At 34.7% G+C, this 25,207-nt stretch overlaps 1 protein-coding gene across 3 annotated transcripts in view; it reads left to right on the top strand.

Annotated features, from left to right (window-relative positions):
* The first annotated feature begins 368 nt into the window (after window positions 1-368).
* LOC138715805 (peroxisomal acyl-coenzyme A oxidase 3) overlaps window positions 369-25,207 on the top strand; it is a 72,917-nt gene continuing 48,078 nt past the window's right edge. Inside the window, exons 1-2 of one of the 3 annotated variants that reach the window (XM_069848894.1) lie at window positions 369-506; window positions 23,402-23,595. In XM_069848894.1, coding sequence (XP_069704995.1) covers window positions 23,422-23,595 — 174 coding nt within the window. In that variant the 5' untranslated portion in view covers window positions 369-506; window positions 23,402-23,421. Of the gene's footprint in view, window positions 507-2,885; window positions 3,037-14,485; window positions 14,724-23,401; window positions 23,596-25,207 lie in introns of those variants that run through there. The other 2 variants (XM_069848892.1, XM_069848893.1) reach the window with 2 other exon arrangements.

Below are 25,207 nucleotides of genomic sequence, written 5' to 3'. Positions count from 1 at the left end.
TGGTTAAGAAGGAGCTAGAAGTAATTATGGTTAAGAAGGAGGTAGAAGTAAGTATGGTTAAGGAGATAGAAGTATTATGGTTAAGAAGGAGCTAGAAGTAATTATGGTTAAGAAGGAGGTAGAAGTAAGTATGGTTAAGGAGAAGGTAGAATTGATGATGGTTGAGGTAGAAGTGGTGATGGTGGTGATTGAGTTGGGGTAAATGAAGGAGGTGGTGGTTGATGATTCTGATTGGAGTAGAGTAAGTTTTTTATTCCATTGTTTATCTAAGCCATAACAGTTCTGCTTTTATCTAGAATTGTTGAAAATTGAGGAAATGAGTGCAATGGTTGGCCATGGAATTATCTTGCGGATAAGGAAAACGTTGACGAAGGCCAAGTAATCAGCCAGTGATATTCGAACCTACACCCAGTGCAGCCTGAATCATGAGCCACTCCACAATTCCAGGTTGTGCCAGTGGCCTGAAGAGGTGTAAAAGAAGAAGAAAGCAGGATATTCAAAGAACGGTGAGTGTTGTTATTAGTGTTGTGGGATTTAATCGATTAATCCCTCAATTTCTGTTGTAAGATTAATCGATCAAAAATATTTAAATAATCGAGCCAATTAAAATTAATTGGTTGTGGTCGATATTAATTATTATTTTGTTAATACAAACTCATACTAAAAATTCCGACAATATTCCTCTCTCGGAAATTGCTTACTTAAAAGCATAATAGTACTGTTATTTTCTAACTGCAAAGCAGATAGCGTAGGGAAAATCTTTGCACAAACACTTCAGAAAGAGATGGAGATGAGGACAGTAACCTAGTCTACTCTATTGAAAGATTAAACACAATGCGAAACCCTTATTATGTTTTATGGTTTTCCAAGAAAACTTCCACCTTGTTGTCAGCTCATCTTCCTAGCATATGAAATACATACTTTTCTGGGATTCGTCCCCCTCATCCCTTTTAAAATAGCCATATCTACACTGTGTGCAAGTGAGAGCGTAAATTACCTTCTTCTCTTTCTAAAATCTGGTAATTCAATTACAATAGGGGCCAGTCTTCTGTTTCGACCGCTGTACTTTTGCAGTTGCAGTTTCTGTACTGAGTTTGTATATGAAGGTTGTGTGTTTAGTTTGATAAAGGAAAAAAATCAGTTTTCTGTGGTTTGTGAAAAGTGTAAACTCCATTTTATGTCATATGAGAATCTGAGAGGTAAACTCGGTGAAACGTTTGGATTTAAATTGAATGATCGTGGAGAAGTGCTTGACAGAAAAAAAAAGTTTTTTTTTTTTTTTTTTTTTTTTTTCGTGTTTAGTGATACAGGAAACATTGTTATTAAATGTAGAGCGGCACTTAATTCTGAGCATGTGAATGCACTCACATGTTTAAAATCGTGGATGAAGCAGTATTAACTAGGTGAGGCTTCATACTTTTTGTTATCTATGTTTGTCTCAAAAAATTCCCTGAGAAATTAACACAATAAATTATAAGCCTCATAATAAATATGTTAGTAAGTAATAAAAATAGTTGTTTTGTAATATAACGATACAATATATACAGATATACAATTAATACTATGCTTATCACCGAACACAAGTTAAATTTAACAATGACACTGTTGATTTCGCGTATCGAGTGATGTTGCTGTACTTAAAGTGTTAAGTTATTCAATGCTATGGTTCATAATAAATGCTTAATACACTAGAATTTATATTAATGTTGTACCATTAATTAATTATATGTGGTGTCTCAAAAATAAACTACCGGTAACAAATTAATTTTGGTAGTAGCTACAGAGTAAAGAAATACACCAGTAAAAACCCTACAGTTCTATTTTAAATATCTTTATGCTCGACCATGCCGAAATGTAGTAATTATACACCTGGTAGCAGTCCTTTAATGCATGTCATTAAAGTACACCTACTCATTAAAGTACAGGTGTTCAGCCAATGACAAGTCAGCTTTGTACCGTTATAAAACCGCAAATATCGATTATTCTCGGATATGCAATCGAAAGAGAATTAGCGAAAAGTCACGGAGGCTGGAAATCCAATACTGTCGCAGAAGGTTATCTTCTATTACTATAATAATTAGAGTTAATTGTAAATAATATTCAAATAAATTCAATTTGTCATCTCGTTTTTTAATTCTAAATCAATTTTCAGGTTATATCAGAGTAATGTTCATCTTATTCTGTGCCAAGGTCAGTGAAATTCGGCCTCGGAAAAAATCAATACTTTCGCGTCTACGCACATCTCACAATTCAGGTCAGTTCGCACATAACCATAATTTTGAATATTTTCAAGTTAGAAATATGGTCGAGCATAAAAAGTCGTATGAAACTTGCATATAATGGTAATTAAGACGCTCGTATGAAAATTATTAAACTCGCTTGCGCTCGTTTCATAAACAATCATACTTGCGTCTTAATTACTACCATTATAGGCTCGTTGCATAATGTACTATTCAAATTATCTTTCCGTGAATTTGTTAAAATAAGCCCCAATAATGAAAGACAATATCTGGAAAGCTTGAAGAAGGGAAAGTGTAGCCTATGTATTACGGTATTTGTAGCAAAGGCATTCCCGATGTTTTGTTTATTTTGGATCGAATGATTTCCACTTTTTAATTGGTAAAATTATGTAAACTCAACCCAACAGGATAATAACTCGTTTTCATTCTGCAGAAATTCGCCATTAGCTCGCCATATAATTAATACTATGGAATGACCGTAGCGTAGGCAGGGTAGCACTGCTTCAAACAGAACAATTTATCCGTTCAAATGGGGTTCGAACCCACAGCTGCGCCCAACATCACGGCAGGCATTCAGTAGAATTTCCCAGCGGGATATGAGCTCGTGAGTCATTGTGTGGTGGTTCGTCTTGTTTGCTTTTACAATTAGATCAATACGTGCCCACGACATTCTGGCGGGCGTGCAATGCATCGTCAACAAAATGACGATTTTTGTCGTGCCAGAAATAGAAGTTTCGTGTTCACATGACATAAATGTCCGATGGAATCATAACATACGAAGGACGTACCCTCTGCAGTAAGTAAAATATTGCAATTACAAGTCAAAGGGTTCGATATTACTGCACATGCTTCTCACCATAACAATTACGCACTATTTCGAATCTGTTTTGCATCAACTCGTATCATCCTTTCTCGAAGATTTACAATATCCTTTATTAATTAACACAAGACGCAAAGAGCTGCTCACATGTTTATCATATTGATTGATGTTGAGTGACGCCATTTCCTCCTAAATTTAAAAATCGTTGTTATGAATTAAACATAGTACTTCTTGGTAACATGTCTATATTGTGTGATATAGAACTATAGTATTCTAGAGCAGGGAAAAGCGATTAAAAAATCTTCACAGATTTTATATTATTTATAGGTACAGGAGAATCATTCTATGGTGTGCGGTAAAATGGGCGTGTCAGAAATAGTGATTTTGAGTTGGCCTCGTGATTAGAGAATATGTACTTTTTCAGATGGTACAAAGGGCTTATCTATCCTCTTCCATAATCATACAGGGCGTCAGATTTTCAACCATCGTAATGATAATGGTCCTCACTTCAAACTTTGCTTCTGTTCTACTCAGAATTTCCAATATGACATGTCCTTTTTACCGCGCACCATGTAGTTTTATTCATTAGATGGCGCAATTTTTTTAGAGGTTATGAAAGAATATAGTTGCATCTACACGGTTCAACTTTTCTTTCAACTTTTACGCATTCAACTAATGCATGCAAGAGTGAACGAAACGCGTTCAATTATGCATGCTTTTTCCACTAAAAATGAAAGCGCATGCTGCAATTGAAAGCTACCCATCGCCGTGGGTATCTTGTACATATTTCGCTCAATAGCAGTATGTAGCGAACAGCTGATTATTCTAGGTGGCCTTGAATAAACTGAAAATTGTTTTGTTTGGTGATGGAGGAAATTTTAAGCTGAAAATGGCGGCAAATACGATTAGCTTTATTGAAGACTAGCCGTACCCGTACGCTCCGCTGCACCCGTTAGAAATAAATATAAAGTAATTACATAATTAAAATAGGACATTTGATCCAGGGAACATTCGTGTTTGATAGAAGGATAAATCGTTTAATATGTTACTTAATTTAAATTGCATCCAAATAATTAAAATGCGATCATTTTGGTCCAGAGACGACTCATTGGTGCAATGACAATTCCTTTAACATGTTTCTAATTTTTATTACATGCAACCATAGTTTAATGAACATTGACATCAATTAGATTTAATGTGTATATTTTATTTTACTTGTTATAGGTTTCCATTGAATTATGGTAATAACTTAATTTTAACCCTTGTTTTCTACATATTCAGTAAATGGCGTTTGGCCCACTATGGTTCTGAACCCTTCAAATAACTTAAATTATATTATATAATATTACATATATTATATTATATTATATTATAAATTATATTATAAATTATATTATATTATATTATATTATATTATATTATATTATATTATATTATATTATATTATATTATATTATATTATATTATATCAGAAGTTACTGTAATAACATTATAGCATTATGTTCATCTAGAGAAACTACACTTTCCAATGGTGACATAATAATTAATTATACAAATCGGTCAATTTAGCTTCCGATATTACTTCATACAAACGCAAAAACATTTTCTGTAGGCTATCTTTCATAGCTTTCGATTGTTGCTGTCCAAGGCCCCTTATAGACGAAGTCATTTGTTTTTTATTTCATTGTACGGCCTTAGATGGCAGTTATTTTAATTTTAAAACTCATTTATCTCATTAAATATCAGTCCCATCAAAATTTTTCAAGGAATAAAACTTATCGCAAATTATTTTTAAAGAAACTTTTGCTATGTAACATTTTTCACAAAAATCAATAATAAACGAGATATTTCGATTTATTTAATTCAGGTCCTCTTATAACCCCCCCCCTTTTAAATAATGTATTTTGAATGCCATATAGCCTAAAATCTAAGTTACAACAAACATAATTTATATTCCAATTTTCATCGAAATCCGTTCATCCATTATCGCGTGAAAAGGTAACAAACATACATACAGACAGACAGACAGACATACAAACAAAAATTTCAAAAAAGCGATTTTCGGTTTCAGGGTGGTTAATTATATGTGTTAGGACCAATTATTTTTGGAAAATCGAAAATTACCAGAAACATTTCGGCTACAGATTTATTATTAGTATAGATTATCGCAAATACGAGTGCCTGTGGTGTGTTCAACTACAATTTTTTTAATCAAGTAGGCGTAAATATCGGATTGATATTTAATATTTATTAATTATTATATATATGTAGTGAAAATGTCGTTCAACATGGCGCACCGTGTAGACACAAAATCTGCATGTTTCTTAATTGAACGTTCGTTTTCAACTTGATTCTTTCAATATTCTCCCAAACTGCATGCGTAAACGCATGGAAAATTGAAGCGTGTAGATGCACTCTTTAATCTTGGTACAGGAGAAACGAGCTGCGACAGTCTAATTTCCACCCAAAGTAACTCGTGTCCCTTTTTCCGCGAGCTAGTTTACACTTAGTCTAAAGGGGTAAAGAAATGTCCCTAAAATAAGTACCACTGAGGTAACATCTGGTAATTAAACGTTTTAGATTTTTTAGGCCTAGGACTTGAGACGGTCACGGTCAAAGATGTTGTAGTTATATATCGCTACGCATATGCGGAGTTATGGGGAACATGCCTCCCCCCCATACTTGTTTCAACTCTTTTTTTTTTCTATTAACGTTAAAAAATACTGAATTCAAAAGATCTTTTTTGATTTTGTTAATGATTAAGTTTCTCTACTTAAATTTATGAATTAATGTCTTCAGATCATGTGTCTGGACTATAATATTTATTTTAAATTTCTGAATATATAAGAATTTCTATAACTCATTTGAGGAATGGAAGCACAGTACCGGTAATGTTTCTTTTGTACAGCTGGCGCCAGCGTTTTTGGCGTGTGTCCTAGAGTATAGTGCCCAGTTTGTGAGCATGCTGCTAGTGCAGCTGAGAATGGTGCCACTTCCTATACACGTCACATCAGCCATTTGTCAAACATAGTTGTCAGATTGATTGCTGCAAAGGTAAAACACTCGTACTTAACGTTCCCATTACTTATTTCACACGCCAAAAACGGTGACTCGGACTGTAACAGCCTGTACTCATGTGTTAGAAGTCTGCAGGTGTTCAGGCCGCCACTTGGAGAAATATGAATAACATAGGCTATCTACTGCACAACAATGCAGAAAAAAGAAAAGTGATCCCTGTATAACGTGCAAACTTAAAGACGGGAGATTAAGTAAAATAATTAGAGGTCACATTTCATATGATATCTTCAGAAGGTAAACTTCGTATTAAAAAGTTTCTGTTAGCACTGTTACGTAGTTTTATTGATGTATGCATGTGTTTCTCTACGAGAGAGAAAAAAGAGAGAGATCATTTTAAGTTTGCCCTATTATAATTTGTAGTAGACCTGCAGTTCAAGTCCTATACAACTAGGTTCGAAACATCGTGGATGTGGATGTAACACTGTAAGAAACATGCCCCCGAAAATACCTTTATTAAATGATCATATTCCGATATAGTGTACCACAGTCAAGCTATAATGGGGGGAGGAGATAAATGATGTCCCCCATAACCCCCTTTTTATGGGGATTCTATGGATTCCCCCCCCCCCGCCTAAGGAAAAGGTTCTCTCTCCGCCTATGTCCTAAAGGTATTCAGCGTAGTCGAGATTTCTTAGCGTTCAACACTGTATTATGCAATATTAGGGTTCCACAGTTCCGGTGAAATAATATTAGGGTTCCACAGTTCCAGCAAACTAATATTAGGGTTCCACAGTTTCAGTAAAAATAATATTAGGATTCTACAGTTCCAATAAAATAATATTAGGGTTCCACAGTTCCAGTAAAAATAATATTAGGATTCTACAGTTCCAATAAAATAATATTAGGGTTCCACAGTTCCAGTAAAATAATATTAGGGTTCTACAGTTCCAGTAAAATAATATTAGGGTTCCACAGTTCCAGTAAAATAATATTAGGGTTCCACAGTTCCAGTAAAATAATATTAGGATTATACAGTTCCAATAAAATAATATTAGGGTTCCACAGTTTCAGTAAAATAATATTAGGGTTCCATAGATCCGGTAAAATAATATTAGGGTTCCACAGTTTCAGTAAAATAATATTAGGGTCCCACAGTTCCAGTGAAAATAATGTATTAGAGTTCCACAGTTCCAGTAAAATAATATTAGGGTTCCACAGTTCCAGTAAAATAATATTAGGATTCTACAGTTCCAATAAAATAATATTAGGGTTCCACAGTTCCAGTCAAATAATACTAGGGTTCCATAGATCCGGTAAAATAATATTAGGGTTCCACAGTTCCAGTAAAATAATATTAGGGATCCACAGTTCCAGTGAAATAATATTAGGGTTCCACAGTTCCAGTAAAATAATATTAGGGTTTCCACAGTTCCAGTGAAAATAATATATTAGAGTTCTACAGTTCCAGTAAAATAATATTAGGGTTCCACAGATTCGGTAAAATAATATTAGGGTTCCACAGTTCCAGTAAAATAATATTAGGGTTCCACAGTTTCAGTAAAATAATATTAGGGTCCCACATTTCCAGTGAAAATAATGTATTAGAGTTTCACAGTTCCAGTAAAATAGTATTAGGGTTCCACAGATCCGGTAAAATAATATTAGGGTTCCACAGTTCCAGTAAAATAATATTAGGGTTCCACAGTTCCAGTAAATAATATTAGGGTTCCACAGTTCCAGTAAAATAATATTAGGGTTCCACAGTTTCAGTAAAATAATATTAGGGTCCCACATTTCCAGTGAAAATAATGTATTAGAGTTTCACAGTTCCAGTAAAATAGTATTAGGGTTCCACAGATCCGGTAAAATAATATTAGGGTTCCACAGTTCCAGTAAAATAATATTAGGGTTCCACAGTTCCAGTAAATAATATTAGGGTTCCACAGTTCCAGTAAAATAATATTAGGGTTCCACAGTTTCAGTAAAATAATATTAGGGTCCCACATTTCCAGTGAAAATAATGTATTAGAGTTTCACAGTTCCAGTAAAATAGTATTAGGGTTCCACAGATCCGGTAAAATAATATTAGGGTTCCACAGTTCCAGTAAAATAATATTAGGGTTCCACAGTTCCAGTGAAAATAATGTATTAGAGTTTCACAGTTCCAGTAAAATAGTATTAGGGTTCCACAGATCCGGTAAAATAATATTAGGGTTCCACAGTTCCAGTAAAATAATATTAGGGTTCCACAGTTCCAGTAAAATAATATTAGGATTCTACAGTTCCAGTAAAATAACAGGGTTTCACAGTTTCATTAAAAATAATATTAGGGTTCCACAATTCCAGTATAAATAATACTGGAAAAGACTGACATAGCCGAGTTCCAGTATTTTTTTTTTCAACTACAGCACTACATTAATCAAATTCGTGATGCATAAATAAAAATTGATCGTATGTCAATCAGTACGACTAATACAGCATTAGAAACATTTCCCTGGCTTGTTATAATAATTATATACCCATAATAACAGGGGCGTACGCAAGGGGAGGGATTACCTGGTTTGAATCCCCCCTTTGGACTTTTTTAAAAATAACATATTTAGATTTCAGTATTTTTTTTTATTCATTATCGTTTTCCCTTCTCTAATTTTTCACTGTCACAATCTACATCGACATAAGGCATAGTCCTCCTACCCCTCCTTCAATATAATCCCTGTGCTTGGTGCCGGGGTATGTTCGAATTATAACAATGCTATCTTTATTATAGAGAGACCTACTGCCTAGTATCAGCCTTGTAATAAAATATAGCTGACACAATATGAAATTTAACTTGTGAAACATTCTGAAAAGGTTGTTTTGACAGTTATGTAGTGCAAATTATTAAATGTTGTTCATTGTCGATTTCAAACTCATTTTAAAAGCGGTATTCACCCGTTCAATAGTTTAAGTTCTGGCTTTTATTGTGAAACGTTCGTTTAACGTTTTGTACATATGACAGTTCAGGTTTTTAATATAAATGCCACATTATCGTTCCGGGTTCTTTGATCCCCATGTGAAAACTCAACTGAATAATAATAATAATAATAATAATAATAATAATAATAATAATAATAATTATATTTAATGTGCTGTTGAACAGCCAGTGGCCAATTACAGTTCAGCACAAATATAACAAAACATAAAACAAAAATAATTATTACACATAAATACAATTACAATTAATTACAATTATGACGATGAATGGATAAATAATGGATGTCTTTAAAATACATAACTAAGAATACTATGAGACAATGATAATTGAGTATAATGCCTAAAAGAATACATAAATGATAAATCGTTGCCAAGAGCAAACAAAGTCTATACATTGAAGGGATCGAATTCGCTGCCATGCATGTTGGCATTTTGAATGCATCTGGAGACTGGTGAAAGAAATTTTGAATTTCTAATATAGAAAAGTTTGTGGGCTCTCATATCTTTTGTTGGAATACGTAAGGTAATATTGTTTAAGAAAGAGTAACAGGATATATCGCCTTTGAGGACTTTACAAACGAACAGATAATCTAGCTCATGGCGTCTAGCATATAGATTTTGACAATTAAAATATTCACATTTTCTCTCATAACTGTACCCGGAATTAATGGGCAGAAATCTGAATGAACATAAAGATATAAATTTTCTTTGTATATTTTCTAATTTAGCCGAGTCCGTAGTTGTAATCGTAATAATAATAATAATAATAATAATAATAATAATAATAATAATAATAATAATAATAATAATAATAATAATAATAATACGCAGCATTTAAAATACCGATAATGTAAATCGTAAATAATTTTAATAATGGCCCTCATTGACCAAATTCTGCGTACGCCACTGCATAATAATTTCAGTTGTTCGGGACACAAGGCAAGAAGAAAAAAAAACGTTCCATCCATTCCAATATTAGATATAAAAGGTGCGGGTGTCACCCCTTAAAATATGCAATAATTGCACCTTTAAAATATGTCGTGCAGTAATTTAGGTGGGGTAGATTACATTATTTAGCTCATAGACTCGGAATTCAGCGTCGCGTGTTCTCAAACGTTACATTTGAGGAAGTATGAACCTATTAACGCAGAGTAAGGATAATAATCTATATCAGCGGTCATCAGCGAAGTTCACCCTCGAGCTAGCGTCTCTTATCCGCGGATAAAACATTGGCGTGCATCCATGGCAGCTGGCGGATATGCTCTCTCTCTCTCTCTCTCTCTCTTCCTGCTGCACAACGGGCCGTATTACGAAACACTGCTTACCCTTCACCCAATTCAGTGAGTGCTGACGACCACTGATCTGTTATTAATAATAAATATGTAACCAAAATTTTTCTGGTATTTTTCTCTTTTTCAAAAATAATTGGTGTCAACATGTATAATTAACCATCCTGAGATCAAAAATCGCATTTTTTTTTTAAATTTTTGTTTGTATGTCTGTCTGTCTGTCTGTCTGTCTGGATGTTTGTTACCTTTTCACGAGATAATGACTGAACCGATTTATATGAAAATTAGAATATAAATTAAGTTTTTTCTAACTTAGATTTAGGCTATATGGCATTCAAAATACATTATTTAAAAGGGAGGTTATAAGGGAGCCTGAATTAAATAAATAAAAATATCTTACTTATTATTGATTTTTACGAAAAATATTACATGACAAAAGTTTCTTTAAAAATGATTTCCAATGTAATATTCTATGCAAAATTTTGATAGGACTGATGTTTAACGAGATACACGAGTTTTAAAATGGCAATGCGTTTTATCAGCGCCGCCTCAGACTAATAGGCTATAATGAAATAAAAACAAATGACTTCGTCTATAAGGGGCCTTGCACAACAACAAACAGAAGCTATTCATTTGACTCTATTTTATACGGATATACAGTAATTGTACGATGAGAATATATAAATGTTTGTCAGTATTAACATACAGAGAATGTTTGTGTGTTTGTATGAAGTAATCTCAGAAGCTATTCAACTGATTTGTATAATTATTATTTCACCATTGGAAAGTGTAGTAATCATTTTTGTAGAAACGCGTATATTCAATCGTTATAGAACTGATTTCGCTATGCAGCCGCGGCGAAAATGCGACTCACGAGCACATTGTGGCTCGCAGTGCTTTTCTCTCGCTTCCTACCTACAACCCCCACCCTCTTACTCACTGGAGTCAAACTCCGTTCTATTTGTATTTGTCTCGGACCTGCGAGTGGCGTATCGTCGCAATGTCTCTCTCGAAACCATGTACCTCTATAAAAAACTAAAGTTTCAAGTAGGATGGGAGGATGCATTCTTTTGCTTACAATATGATGAAAATATTAAATGTATGATTTGTTCACAAATATTACTAGGAAAACGGTTGTATAACATAAAACGGCATTATAAGTTACTACATGTTACTGATGAAACATTAAAAGGTTGTGTTATTATTCTTATTATTATTATTATTATTATTATTATTATTATTATTATTATTATTATTATTATTATCATCTCTGTACGTCGATTCTTTTACAGCAGATGTACGAATAATGCGGTTAGATTTTCAATTTAAACTCACAGATTTACAATGCGATGTCAAATGAAAGCTACATGTAAGGACTTGACTGATATTGAACTTTTCAAATCTTTGGAAAAAAATAAATATTTGAAGCTTCGTTCTTTCGCTTGCTATGTTGAAGCCGTGTTCGCTGTAACTTACGTTTGTGAAACTTTATTTTCAACAATGAAAATAGTAAAAATCAAATTTAGATCACGACTGACAGACAAATACCTTCGTGATCAACTACGATTGGCAGTAAGTGACATAATTCCTGATTTTGAAACTTTGTCGCAGAGACATTCTGAAGACAGTTAATTTTAGGTTGCGATAATGTGTCCTGTGTTTTCTTGTTCATTTCTTTCTTCGTTACACGTCCTAAACATTAACTTCCCCTTCGGGTGTCCGCCTCCCTCCATAGGTGCTATGCACGTTGCAGCTTACACAGTGGCTCGGCGCACCATGGCCTTTTCGCCACGGCTGTGCTATGCACAAATCCTCAATCTAAACAGTTTACAGGCGCTGTAAGGTTCCGAGAACTATTAATATTCATTAACTTTATCTTGAGAGATATGTGTACGTCACACAATTCGTAATCGTCACTCAGTTCAATACCATGAACTATTTATTATCTAGATTCGTTATGCCAAGGTAAAACTTTCAGGCCTATCTTGGAGTAACGGCTTTGAAAAGAATAAATTACCTTCTTCGGTGTTTAGGCGACCATTGCAGCAGGAATGAATCTCTACACTTCTACAGGATTGCTCATCATAATCCGCCACTAACAATAGGTTATGTCTTTCGTGGAAAAAGGCTGCAAGTGACTACTGAAGACTGTCCAAAAATGTCCTTATAGCTACTTTACCATTGACTGGCTTTGCCACAATTATTCAAGCCGTAAAAATAATTTGTTATTGCATAAAAACTGTCTTTAAATAAATACTTTCTTTACTGTTGTTATTAAATCCAAGTGGTACAAGTTATATTACCGGTTGTTCTTTATGGTTGTGAAACTTGGACTCTCACTTTGAGAGAGGAACATAGGTTAAGGATGTTTGAGAATAAGGTGCTTAGGAAAATATTTGGGGCTAAGAGGGATGAAGTTACAGGAGAATGGAGAAAGTTACACAACACAGAACTGCACGCATTGTATACTTCACCTGATATAATTAGGAACATTAAATCCAGACGTTTGAGATGGGCAGGGGATGTAGCACGTATGGGAGAATCCAGAAATGTATATAGAGTGATAGTTGGGAGGCCGGAGGGAAAAAGACCTTTAGGGCGGCCGAGACGTAGATGGGAAGATAATATTAAAATGGATTTGAGGGAGGTGGGATATGATGATCGAGAATGGATTAATCTTGCTCAGGATAGGGACCAATGGCGGGCTTATGTGAGGGCGGCAATGAACCTCCGGGTTCCTTAAAAACTAGTAAGTAAGTAAGGTATTTTGTACACGAGTATGCTTAATATTCCTGTTGTTCACCGACTTACACCACACACAAATATACGAATAAATAGGTGAAAAAAAAAAACACACACACACACACGCACACACACAGATATATAATATATATATTTATTTTCGGTGCCTGATTTACAAGTTGTTTTAAAATGAGTGAACTCTGGCAGACATTTCGCTAAGAAGTTCATTAAACTATTCATGTAGGTAACGCTATGTAAAGATCCATCTTTATAGACAAGGAAAGCCTAGTAAAGACAGTTCGTTTTGTTATTGCATTGTATTCGAACATTGCTTCACAGCTAGAATATGGAACAAGTTAAAAAAACTTAATAGGTAGGGTATTACCATAAAGTCTTAATTTATAGTCACAGTCTAGTTCAGATGTATACAGAACAAGTTTATAATATACCTAGTTTACTAGTACAACAGAAAGTTGTAGTATCAATTTCATGAAGCGTTGTTGAATGACATGAATTCACCTACAGAATAGAAGACATGAGAAATTAGGTACGGTACTGTACTTCTTTAATTTGATCTTAGATAATATTATGTTTTGAGTTTAATTTTTTATATCCATAGGGAGGCTATTAAAAATGTTACTGCCATATAACGCACTCCTTTTTGATAGCACGATAGACTTGCCGATGGAGTATGAAAGTCATTTTTTGACGCGTATTTTATGTTATGAACTGTTGAATTAGTTACAAAGTTTTCACGATTACATACGAGGAAGATTATTAATGAAAAAATATACTGACAAGCCATGAACATTATTTGTAGTTTTCTGAAAATAGTTCTACACGATTCTCTGGATTTGGCACCTACTATTATTCTAATTAGTCTTTTTTGTAGTTCGAATTTTCCCAGAAAAGTATACAAAGTATATGGTTTTTAAGATATTGATATTTACTATATTTTGCATAGATCTAATAGCAAAACGTGCTGAATTTAGTTTGGGGGTAATTTCTTTGAGTAACATGATTTTTCCAATTTAACACATTATCGATTTTTAAGCCAAGAATTTAGTTGTTGTTTCTATAGAGATTTATTTATAATTATTGTGTTTGAAATTTGCGAGGTTGAATTTGCTTTTCTATAATTGAGTTTCCGAGATTTACGAAAAATCTAACAACCAATTTAATTAAACATAGCAGCAATAAGAAAAACCGGGCAACGTCGGGTGCTTTCAGCTAGTCATTAATGAAAGCATGACATTTCAAAACTGTTAACATTTTCCACGCTAGATGTCGGGTTGATCGACCGTTGCTAGGCAACGCGGTCGCAACGCAATGTGTTCAAAGCCGAGACGTGCCGAGCCGGCGATAAGAGGCCGGTAGGCGTGTTGCTTGTGGGTTTGGGGGCGTTGGAGGAAAAGGCGGCAGGGAATTGGTCTTCAAGTACACGTGCGTGGTAACGTAAACCGACACAAATAGCTTAAAATCTCGCAACGTATTCCGTCAGCTGGACTCAAGCTTCGTCTCGTGACATACTTTCTCTCCATGGAGCGATCTCTGTGAGCTGTAGGGTGGCAACAGGTTTCATTTAGGTCGTGCGCATCTGTATAGGGGCGGAAGTGTTGGTGAGGCGCAGTTTTCAACAAGGTGAGTCTCCCCGGAAATCGCAAGCAAAGATTTCTCGTGTGATGGGTGGAGTTCCAAATCGTGTGACATGGCAACACTATTTTTCTTTGATAAAATGCAGTCTGTTGTGTCAGGAAGTTGTAACGTGTTTTTTTTATGCTGCCGGTAAATGCTGTCTTGAGCATAATTTGCACGCTGCATTAACGGCACGTGACTCACATACTCTGGGTAAATATTTAATGACATCTCAGGTTACGAAACTACTACCTTGAAGATTGAAGGATTTTCTTTGTAACGTAATTACTGTCTTTTGTTAATAATAGTGCTGTTAATGTCTGCATGAATAAAAAGTGTCCCTCCCCTGCCATTGATGTCATTCAACTGTACATCTGGCTGGTAATGTGTCATGTTCATGCTAACCTAATTCTCATGACAGAGTACACAAAGCTTGGCATGTCAGTATGACCCAGAAGTAGGTTTTGTTTCACCAGAGAGTCCTGAAGATTAAGGCGATAATGGATAATTCCACAGTTCCCAAACTGTGGTCGACGGCCCCGTAGTTGTATTTGATGGCCCACTTTCTAAAGTGATATTTAGTATAATTAATTATTTTATTTATTTATTTATCTATTTATGTCCATAACAGGGCAAAGCCCCAATTACAATAGACAGTACAGATAAAAAAATATTGCATACAACACGAAAAAAAGAGGTAAAACAGATACAAATGTAATTATAAATTAAAAATGGAAAAGAGAAGGAAAAAACAAATAGATACCATCTAAATAAAAAAGACAGATACAGATATAAATTAAAGACACCAAATAAAAACAAATAAAAAAGAGCAAAGTACAGACATCACAGCCAAAAATGCAAAATGTAGGCGTAGCTGTAATTGGCAAATTGCAGAGCAAATACAACACCATGTTAATAAATTCAATATACAGCACTACACAGCAGGCCCAATTCATTTATTCAAAAAACTCACCAACACAGAACATGTGTTTCAAGTAATGCTTTACAAAACTTTTTCTTGTACATATTGTACGATAACGAAAAATCTAAATCCTGTTTATTTGATAGATGATTGTAAGTTCGAAGCATTAATAAAAGTGGAGACATTTTATGAGATAGTGTTTTTGTTGTCTGTAAATAAAAGAGAGATCGCTTTCTCAAATTTGATTTGATTTGATATTGAAACTAATTAGCTGTAGAAGATCAGGGTTGTCTATTAAGCCATTTATGGTTTTGAACAAATACATTTGTTGTGCTCTTATCCTGCGACTACTGAGAGATGGTACATTAAATTCAACCAGCATGGATTCATAAGATTGGAATATGTTGTAACATGAATATATATATATATATATATATATATATATATATAATCCGACTAACACATTATAGTCATTTAACATGAAATGGATGAAATTTGGTCGATATTTTAATAAATTGAGTAACTGCAAACATGGTGCATTATGAAGGGTAATGTTTGGTAGAGAAGTGTATTATGCACAAAACAGATGTATACGTTCATTTGAACCTTCACAGCAATGTAAACGCAAAGAACAATTTGTTTAAAGCATTTTTTAATTAATTTTTTATGTTTCCAATTCCGCCAACATAATATAATAATTTCTGAATTCCCATAACAATTGTAAAATAAGAAAAATACCGATGTACAACAATGCTTTCCGGCATTGTTAGTAGTAAATATATCCTACATCAGTATAGTAATGTTATATACCAATATTCATCAATTCAATGAATATTTGTGAAGGAACTATTAAAAAACCTTTAAAATTAAGATTATTCTAATAATTTTCACACCTCTGTACATCCTAAATACTTGTAATTTTACAAGACTCGAACTGAAGAAATAATGCTGTCACTGGGTTGAACTATGATTTAGTATTATGTGGGCAAGGATCATTATGTATATAAATTTTTATCTTTTTTTTTTTACACAACTCGCCCGTTAGAACTTTATGAGGCTCAAACTCAAACTATGATTTGTTACTATATGTACAAGAATCACTCATTACATATTTTATAAATAATTTCCACATCTTTTTTTTTAACAATATCTTCATTCTCATACTAAATACCATTACCTACTTATAGGCCCTAACTTTAAAACGCTGGAACTCTGGAAGTAATGCCCTTACTGGGTTGGAACTATAGCGTGTTATTATATAGGCAAGGGTCATTATGTATGTAAATTTTGACATTTTTTAACAGTTTCTTTATACCCATAGTAATTACCTATAACTTTACAAGACTCGAACTCAGGAAACATTACTCACACAGTGTACAAACTATGGCTTGTTACGTATGGGCAAAGGTTTATGTACCTTAAAATGGGCTGAATAGGGGCGAATTTTTACAATTTTTTATTTCTTTGTGTCAAAGAGTAAATAATCAAGTGTTTAATGGTTCACTCGTTATGAATAAAAACATAAATAAACACTCTTTATCATTTTATTTACTCTTTGTCACAAAGAAGTAAAACATAGTAAAAAATCGTCCCTGTTCACCCCTTTTCACGGTATATAAATTCTGGGATTGAACCACTCCTTCATAGGTAGACACCTGAGGCCTACACCAACCTTACTTTATGTTTGAATGTATGTCACAGCACAGGCAAACAAAAACAAAAAAACGGTATTTTTATTGGGAGGGAGGTGCCCCAACACTCCATTCATCAGTTATTGTATTTTTTGCAAAATAACAATGAAATACAGCATGAGCACGAAAACTGTGATACATTAATTTCAGCAGGATCGTCTGCGCATGGAAAATACGTTCAACCGATCTACGCGCACGAAAGACGACCTATCTAGTACTGTTCGTGATGCTTCCCAGTGTTAGCTTATTTCGGTTAGGAATGTGTTACTATTGAAGCCTTTCACGTCGCCCAATTTTATCTGTTTCCTTTTACGTGTTGTTCAGATGATTCATACTATTGACGTATGTTCAGTGACGTGCGTATCCATTGTTTTTCTTTTTCTTTCCACACGTTGTCACGAAGATAAAGAGAATTCATAACTAATCAATCCGTAACATCCTGATAGGATAAAAAGGCTGCCAGACATCTTCTTTTTCTCGGACTGATCTCTTATTAGGCTTGATTCTTTTGTCTGGGTTCTTTTTTCGACGAAGTCCTCTGTTGCTCTCTTTTTTTTTAATAAAACGTAACATCATATTTTCATATTATTTTATAATATTTTTAATAAATTAAATAGACCTAAATAAATATAATCAAATTATTCACGACACTGATATTGATTTATTAAATTGAAAGTGTGTTTTGAAATCTTAAAATTCATTGTTGTAGGCATTTTAAGCTGTACAAAGTCGTCACATCATGGGTACTCGTAGAATAAATGTTGAATTATTCAGAAGAAATTCTTTGAATACGATTTTAGTGAACTATAGTGTGGCATCTACATTCTATGGCAACTGTTTTCCACACAAATACTGAATTTATTGAAAAGTAGGACAAGTCTCTTACTAGAGTTGTGCGTTCTTTGAACATAATGCTTAAGATTTTAAAAGAAAAGCATAATCATGTTCTTAAGACTTTAAAAGAAAGACATAATCATAAGTTTCTACTCCTTTAAGTGAAAGTTGTTATGTAAACAGGAAAAAGAGGAAAATCTACCGAAATTAAAATATGTACAGAGAGCCAGTTGAAAACGTATGTGATATGGTGTAGGCTACCTTATTCAGAGATGTGGCTTAAATCTTTTGAGCGGTTTAGGTTCTTCAGGTGGATGGGGCTCACAGAATGTTTGTCTTGGGATAATGTGGAAACTTTTATAAAGTATCTTAATGAAAAGGGTTTGTGTATAGACAATGCTAAAACTTTGGATGAATTTTCTAATTTAAAAGCATCTGTTGGTAGTAAAGTTGATTGTGAAGATTTCAGTAAATTGCCATCTCATCAAAAATGGGTATAGTATTTAAAACAAAAAGACAATGTAAAAATTAATTCAGAATTGCTGGTAATTGCACATTTTATTTATTTATTTTTTTTTTGCTATCACATCACATAATGATGATGTAGGGAGGAATTTTTTTTAACACAAACACATTGGACAAATGTAAGAAATACTTTGTATTAAGAGACAGTGAAAGAAATTTTTATTATAAAAAACTTTAAACATTATTCATGTCGATATTTCCGTAATTACTTCATTTCTAGACAGAATTTGCTCAGGAAAATATGTTGTTGTTGTTGTTGTCGTCTAATGCCAGGCGTTTGACAATAAAGTCATTTGACCTCTTGCACTCCAATATTTTTCAAAGATATTATCATGACCAGCCACTGAAGCACAGATTTTGAGGTGTTCCGAATCCATTTCTTGGTTTGAGTTGCACAATGGGCAGTTAGGGGACTGATATATTCCAATTCTATGCAGGTGTTTGGCCAAACAATCATGGTCTGTTGCCAATCTCAATGCAGTTACAGGCGATTTTCGTGGTAAATCGGGAATTAACTGTGGATTTTGATGCAGAGAGTTCCATTTTTTCCCTTGGGATTGTGTTATCAAATTTTGTTTGTTGAAGTCTAATTATGTAGATTTAATAAATCTTTTCACAGAGTAATACGTAGATTTAGTAACAGGTCTGTAAGTAGCAGTGCTGCCCTTCTTTGCTAAAGCATCCGCATTCTCGTTTCCCAGGATTCCACAATGGGATGGTATCCATTGGAATACAATTCTTTTATTGAGTGATATTAATTGAGAGAGCATTTTAGTTATTTCTGCTGTTTGAGATGAAGGTGTGTGTTTAGAGACTATTGATAGAATAGCTGCTTTGGAGTCTGACAATATAATTGCATTCCTAAATTTATTGATGTGGCATAGAAGATTCCTGAGACATTCACTTATTGCAATGATTTCACCATCAAAACTTGTTGTTCCATATCCAAGAGATCTATAAAGTGAGAAGAGACAGCACGTAACACCTGCACCGGCACCTTGTTCTCTGGAGATCAAGGATCCGTCAGTGTATAAATGAAGCCAGTTTTGTGGAGGGTACCTAATATTAATTGTCTCTAAAGACAATTGTTTCAGTATTTCAGTGTTTACTTCTGATTTCAGTATTAAACTTGTAAATAATGCCCACGGCTTGTCAGTAGCCTATATTTTTTTTCACATCTGTAGCCTATGTGAATACAAATCTGTGGAGGGCAGGATAAGTTCTACCTTATAATTTCATCAAGTAAGGCAGTCTTTGATAAGCAATCATCAGTATTAGTTAGTAATCACTTGTCCTTTTTACCAACCACATACTTTGTATTACTGTATATGTACTGGTAGTTCATAGCTTATGGACTGCATTCTGTTACTTGAAGTACCTTGACGTGGGAGTTTGTAGGGGCCTATAATAGAGTAACTGAATACCAACACAAGAATGTTGTCCTTGTCTCCTAACTGGAGACAACATGGGCGTGTAATATCGAAGGTCTAAGAAGTGAAAGACTTCGTTGTCACGTATCACTGGTTATTTGATATTGGAAACGACATCTGGCTTTATCAGTGTGTGTCCCCTTATCTTTAAGTTGCACTATTTCAGGAAACGGCAGATGTCGAAGAATTGCGGTGTTATCTGTTATCTGATCAGACCTTCCTACTCGCTTGCTTCCTTCATATTTGTGATAGGGGGAAGAGTAGGAAGAAATTGAAGATTCCAGAAAGCAGACTAGAGTTCCCCTTCATTTCTTCGCACGACCTAAATGGTCTTAAATAATTTAAGTGTGTTCATTTGACTCATTACTATTATACGTCCCATCTACAAGATTTAAACAGCGAATAGGGATTATATAGAATGGACACTGAGCGAATTTTTCTGTTCTGTTTTCCTGTATTCATGTGCTCCATCGGCGTTTAGTTCCACTTTCGAGCGTTAGAGGTCAGTGTAATCGAGCACACGCAAGAATTCCTCCATAACAATTGAATATAAGATTATACATTGATTATACAACTTTTGACACTATATCACTTCGTAAAACGTATTAGTGTTTTTCACGTCATAAATTTTATGTAAACAAGATCTGCTATTGGCCATCTTCAGAACTGGTTGTTGCTGGTCTTGGCCTTTTGTTTTGTTTCCTGTGGGGGTGTGTTTGTGTAGTGTAATGTGGAGTTAAAGAGTGTGTGTGTTCTGAAATTGAGTTGTGTGTTGGAAATTTCATTTGGATGTGATACAGACATACAAAAACACATCAAAATGAAATTTCAAACACACGACTCAATTTCAGAATACACACACTATCATCTGATATCTTCTTCTGTCCCGAACTCTTCTCCCGTTCACTATTCCTTCCAGTGCATCCTTCAGTAGGCAGTTTCTCAGCCAGTGATCCAGCCAATTTCTTTTCCTCCTCCTGATCAGTTTCAGCATCATTCTTTCTTCACCCACTCTTTCCAACACAGCTTATTTTTTATTCTGTCTATCCACTTCACACACTCCATTCTTCTCCATATCTTTTATTTTTTAATTTTATTGGGTTATTTTACGAAGCTGTCTCAACATCTAGGTTATTTAGCGTCTGAATGAAATGAAGATGATAATGCCGGTGAAATGAGTCCGGAGTCCAGCACCGAAAGTTACCCAGCATTTGCTCGTATTGGGTTGAGGGAAAACCCCGGAAAAAACCTCAACCAGGTAACTTGCCCCGACCGGGATTCGAACCCGGGCCACCTGGTTTCGCGGCCAGACGCACTGACCGTTACTCCACAGGTGTGGACTTCTCCATATCCACATTTCAAAATGCTTCTAGTCACTTCTCTTCACTGCATCGTAATGTCCATGTTTCTGCCCCATACAATGTCATACTCCTCTCCTTCTTCTATATTAAAAGCTTCCTTTGCCATTGCTATCCTCCTTTTGACTTCCTGGCAGCAGCTCATGTTACTGTTTATAGTAGGCTACACCCCAAGTATTTGAAGCTGTCCACTTGCTCTACTGCCTCATTTAGAATTCTCAAGCTTACCTTCTTTGTTTTTCTTCCTATAACCGTGGTCTTTAGTCTTGTTTGCATTTATCTTCAGCCCATACTGCTCACAGCTGTCATTTAACTTCAGTAGCATATCCCTTAGTATCATCTCTTCTGCTAAAACGCCGTATCATCAAGTAGTTTTGTACTTTACATATATACATTTGTATTATTGCTTCTCTCACATAAAATTCCACCACATGCCACTGGTTTAATACCCATATCTGGTTGTCTGCATTTTTCAAGCAATTTCGGAATTTTTTCTGTGTCAGTATGTAGTCCATCTGATCTTTCCTTTCGTTCTCAGGGCATATCCATGTATTTTCTTCTTTCATGTTGTTGGAATAATAGACACGCATATACACACAAAATGATATGAATTATTCTAATAGTAAAGCATGTTTGAGGCCAGATTGTTCATATTTGTTATTATACACGAGTTTTACAACATAATAAACTCATCTCCTTCCTCCTTTCCGACAGATTTTAATGAGGGATTCTTTTTAGGATAAGATTCCTTTCCCTGTCTCCTCCGGGTTTTCAGAAACACGTAAAATTGTATTCTGATACACCATGGACTCTATTAGCAAACATAGTATTCCATATCTCAGTCCCCTGTGAATGGAATTCTCTACTTCAGAAGATTAGGGGCTGCCAGACAATAACCACTTTCAAGAAAAGGCTAAACGATTTCTTACGGGCGCAGTCAAATTGAAGTTATAATTGAGGGGCTTAGAACAGAAAGCAGGTAAGTGACAGAAACCTAATTTTGAGGAAATTACAGTTAAAGTTCTACATGCAATGAAATATTATACACTAGTTTGGTGAAATGATGCCCATATAGAAGCACCGCAAAGTGTGATCACTTACCTGATTTATCCCAAAGAAACATCCTTTTGGGCTATCACAACACGCACTTACCTCATTTTTTTAATAATGTGACTTACCTGCTTTTTGTTCTAAGCCCCTCAATTGTGATCGAGTTTAATAATTTAATTTAATTTAGGTATGACTATCATTACTATTATTATTATTATTATTATTATTATTATTATTATTACATAATTATTTTATTGGTGTTGTGAAGATGAAAAGAATTGTCATTGTATTACATTAATTATGTATTATATTGTCTTGTATTGTAGTATTGTATTGTATTAATTATGTTATATTCACAGCATTGTAGTAATTTTCTATCATACTGGTTGAGTGGAAGAGAAGGCCGAATGGCCTTAATTCTGCCAGTTAAAATAAACCATTATTATTATTATTATTATTATTATTATTATTATTCCAAGTCACACAGAGTTTGTGTGCACTCGTTGTGGGTCTCTGGCGTTTCGTCAGCCCACGCGAGTTGTGTGGATATAAAGGGAGAAGTTGGGACGGTGTCGGATGGAGTTCCCGGGTAGCTCAGTGGTAGAGCGCTGGTACGTTCAACCAGAGGTCCCGGGATCGATACCCGGCCCCAGAACAATTTTTCTCTTGAAATTATTCAAATCTGCTTTACAGGGAGCTTCACCTGAAAGACTAGATTTGCATTATCTAGGATAGTTTTCGAAGTTGGCCAAAGCTACATTGGCTCGCAGATGTCAAGTATGTATCTTATATAAATATAGTGACCGTTATATCATCGCATATTTGCTGACACTTCTGACCTAACAACTATCTGTGGGCTTTCTTGTAATTGCAGTTCTGATCGAACGCTGGACCATGCAATCGACGTCACGTTCCTCGGAGCTGGGTCCCCTCACCGTGATGGAACAGGATACAGACTTCATCCCCGACCTGCCAGAGGGACCCCTCAGCATGTACAGGAAGCAGGCTTCCTTCGATTGGAAGAAGCTGAAGCTTGTGTTCGACAAGCCGGAGATTCTGAAGCTCAAGGTAGGACCAGCACACTTCAAACTGAATTTTCAGTACTTCGTCTTCTAGTCGAAATTTGACTCTCTGATTCTATCAGTATTTATTTACCCGTTTTCCTGTGCCAGTCAGTTTTCACCTATAGATGAGAATTTCTTAACTGCATATGCTTATTTCCAATTCATAAATTGCTCTTATTCAGAATTGAGAGAAAACTCGTTTAGGTATGGAAACTTGCTAGAATTTTTTAAGTTTTTCCTAATTTTTGTTCAAAATGACTTCATTTTATTCAGCTGGTAACTGTAAAGATAATGAAGTTAATTTATTTATCAATTGCCAACCTGGTAAGAAACAGAGGATGGGAAGTACATGAGGAGATTCATTGTGTGTCTGAAGATGATTCTCATAGAAGAGTCGATATAATTGCCATCAATAGAAGAACCCAGAAAGCGATGGTCTTAGACCCTACGATTTGCTTTGAACGAGACACGAATCAAGCACTGCAGATGACAAGCGAGCTAAATATGTACCTTGTCTTCCATGCCTCAGTGAAAAATATGGCATTTCGCTTTACAACTGGGATGTTACAGGCTTACTATTTGGAGCAAGGGGTTGTTTACCAAAATTTACATGTAATACCCTTAAATCCTTTAAAATCCCCTTTTATGAGGTTCAGAAGATTGTAATGGAAATTCTGAAGGCCTCTCTTCAAATTTTACACTATCATCTATATGTTAATACGTAAATTTTCGTTTTAATGTACAATTCGAATCAGTATTTTACCTGAAAGACTAGATTTGCATAATATATACGTCACTGTGTACGTTAACAGAAAACCACCACAATTCCAAGTCACACAGAGATTGTGTGCACTCGATGTGGATCTCTGGCGTTTCGTCAGCCCACGCAAGTTGTGTGGATATAAAGGGAAAAGTTGAGATGGTGTCGGGTGGAGTTGCCAGGTAGCTCAGTTGGCAGAGCACTGGTACGTTCAACCAGAGGTCCCGGGATCGATACCTGGCCCCGGAACAATTTTTCCCCTGAAATTATTCAGTATTTTGCTCGTTTCATTTCCCTTTATCTTTTATATTTTGTTAATTCCGGATCCCAGTGGTCAACCTCACTTGAGGACGGATGATTTGAAATCTTAATAGTACTATGGGTAACAAAAAATAACTGAAAAATAAAATATAATAGTAGTCTATATTTTGTATCAACTACGAAAAGGGAAACATTAACATCGAATCCAGTGTTTCCAGACAAGACGCAAATCTGAAGTTCTTTACGTACATGGTGCATACAATATTTTTTAGTAAAACCTCTCTGAAATATATGAGGAAGACAAATGAAGGGTACACGGGAAAAATGAAGAATGTCACATTTCAATTAAGGGTGAGATAATGATCTATTTCAGTATATTACTACAAAATTTATTGGTGTTTCTACTTGAAATGAAAGAAATGATGTGTGTATCCATGGTTTTAATTCTCCTAATCTTTGGTAAAAATAACACTAAAATTTGTAGTAATACAGTGAATTAGATAACGACATCACCCTTAAAGGAATTGTGACATTGTTCTTTTTTTCCCATGTACCCTTCAAATACAAACCTCATACATAACATATTTTAAAAATA

The sequence above is a fragment of the Periplaneta americana genome, chromosome 15 (assembly GCF_040183065.1).
Source record: "Periplaneta americana isolate PAMFEO1 chromosome 15, P.americana_PAMFEO1_priV1, whole genome shotgun sequence".
NCBI classification, from domain to species: Eukaryota; Metazoa; Arthropoda; class Insecta; order Blattodea; family Blattidae; genus Periplaneta; species Periplaneta americana.
The sequence above is the reverse complement of the archived record's forward strand: the minus strand, read 5'-3'. Positions and strand labels throughout refer to the sequence as shown.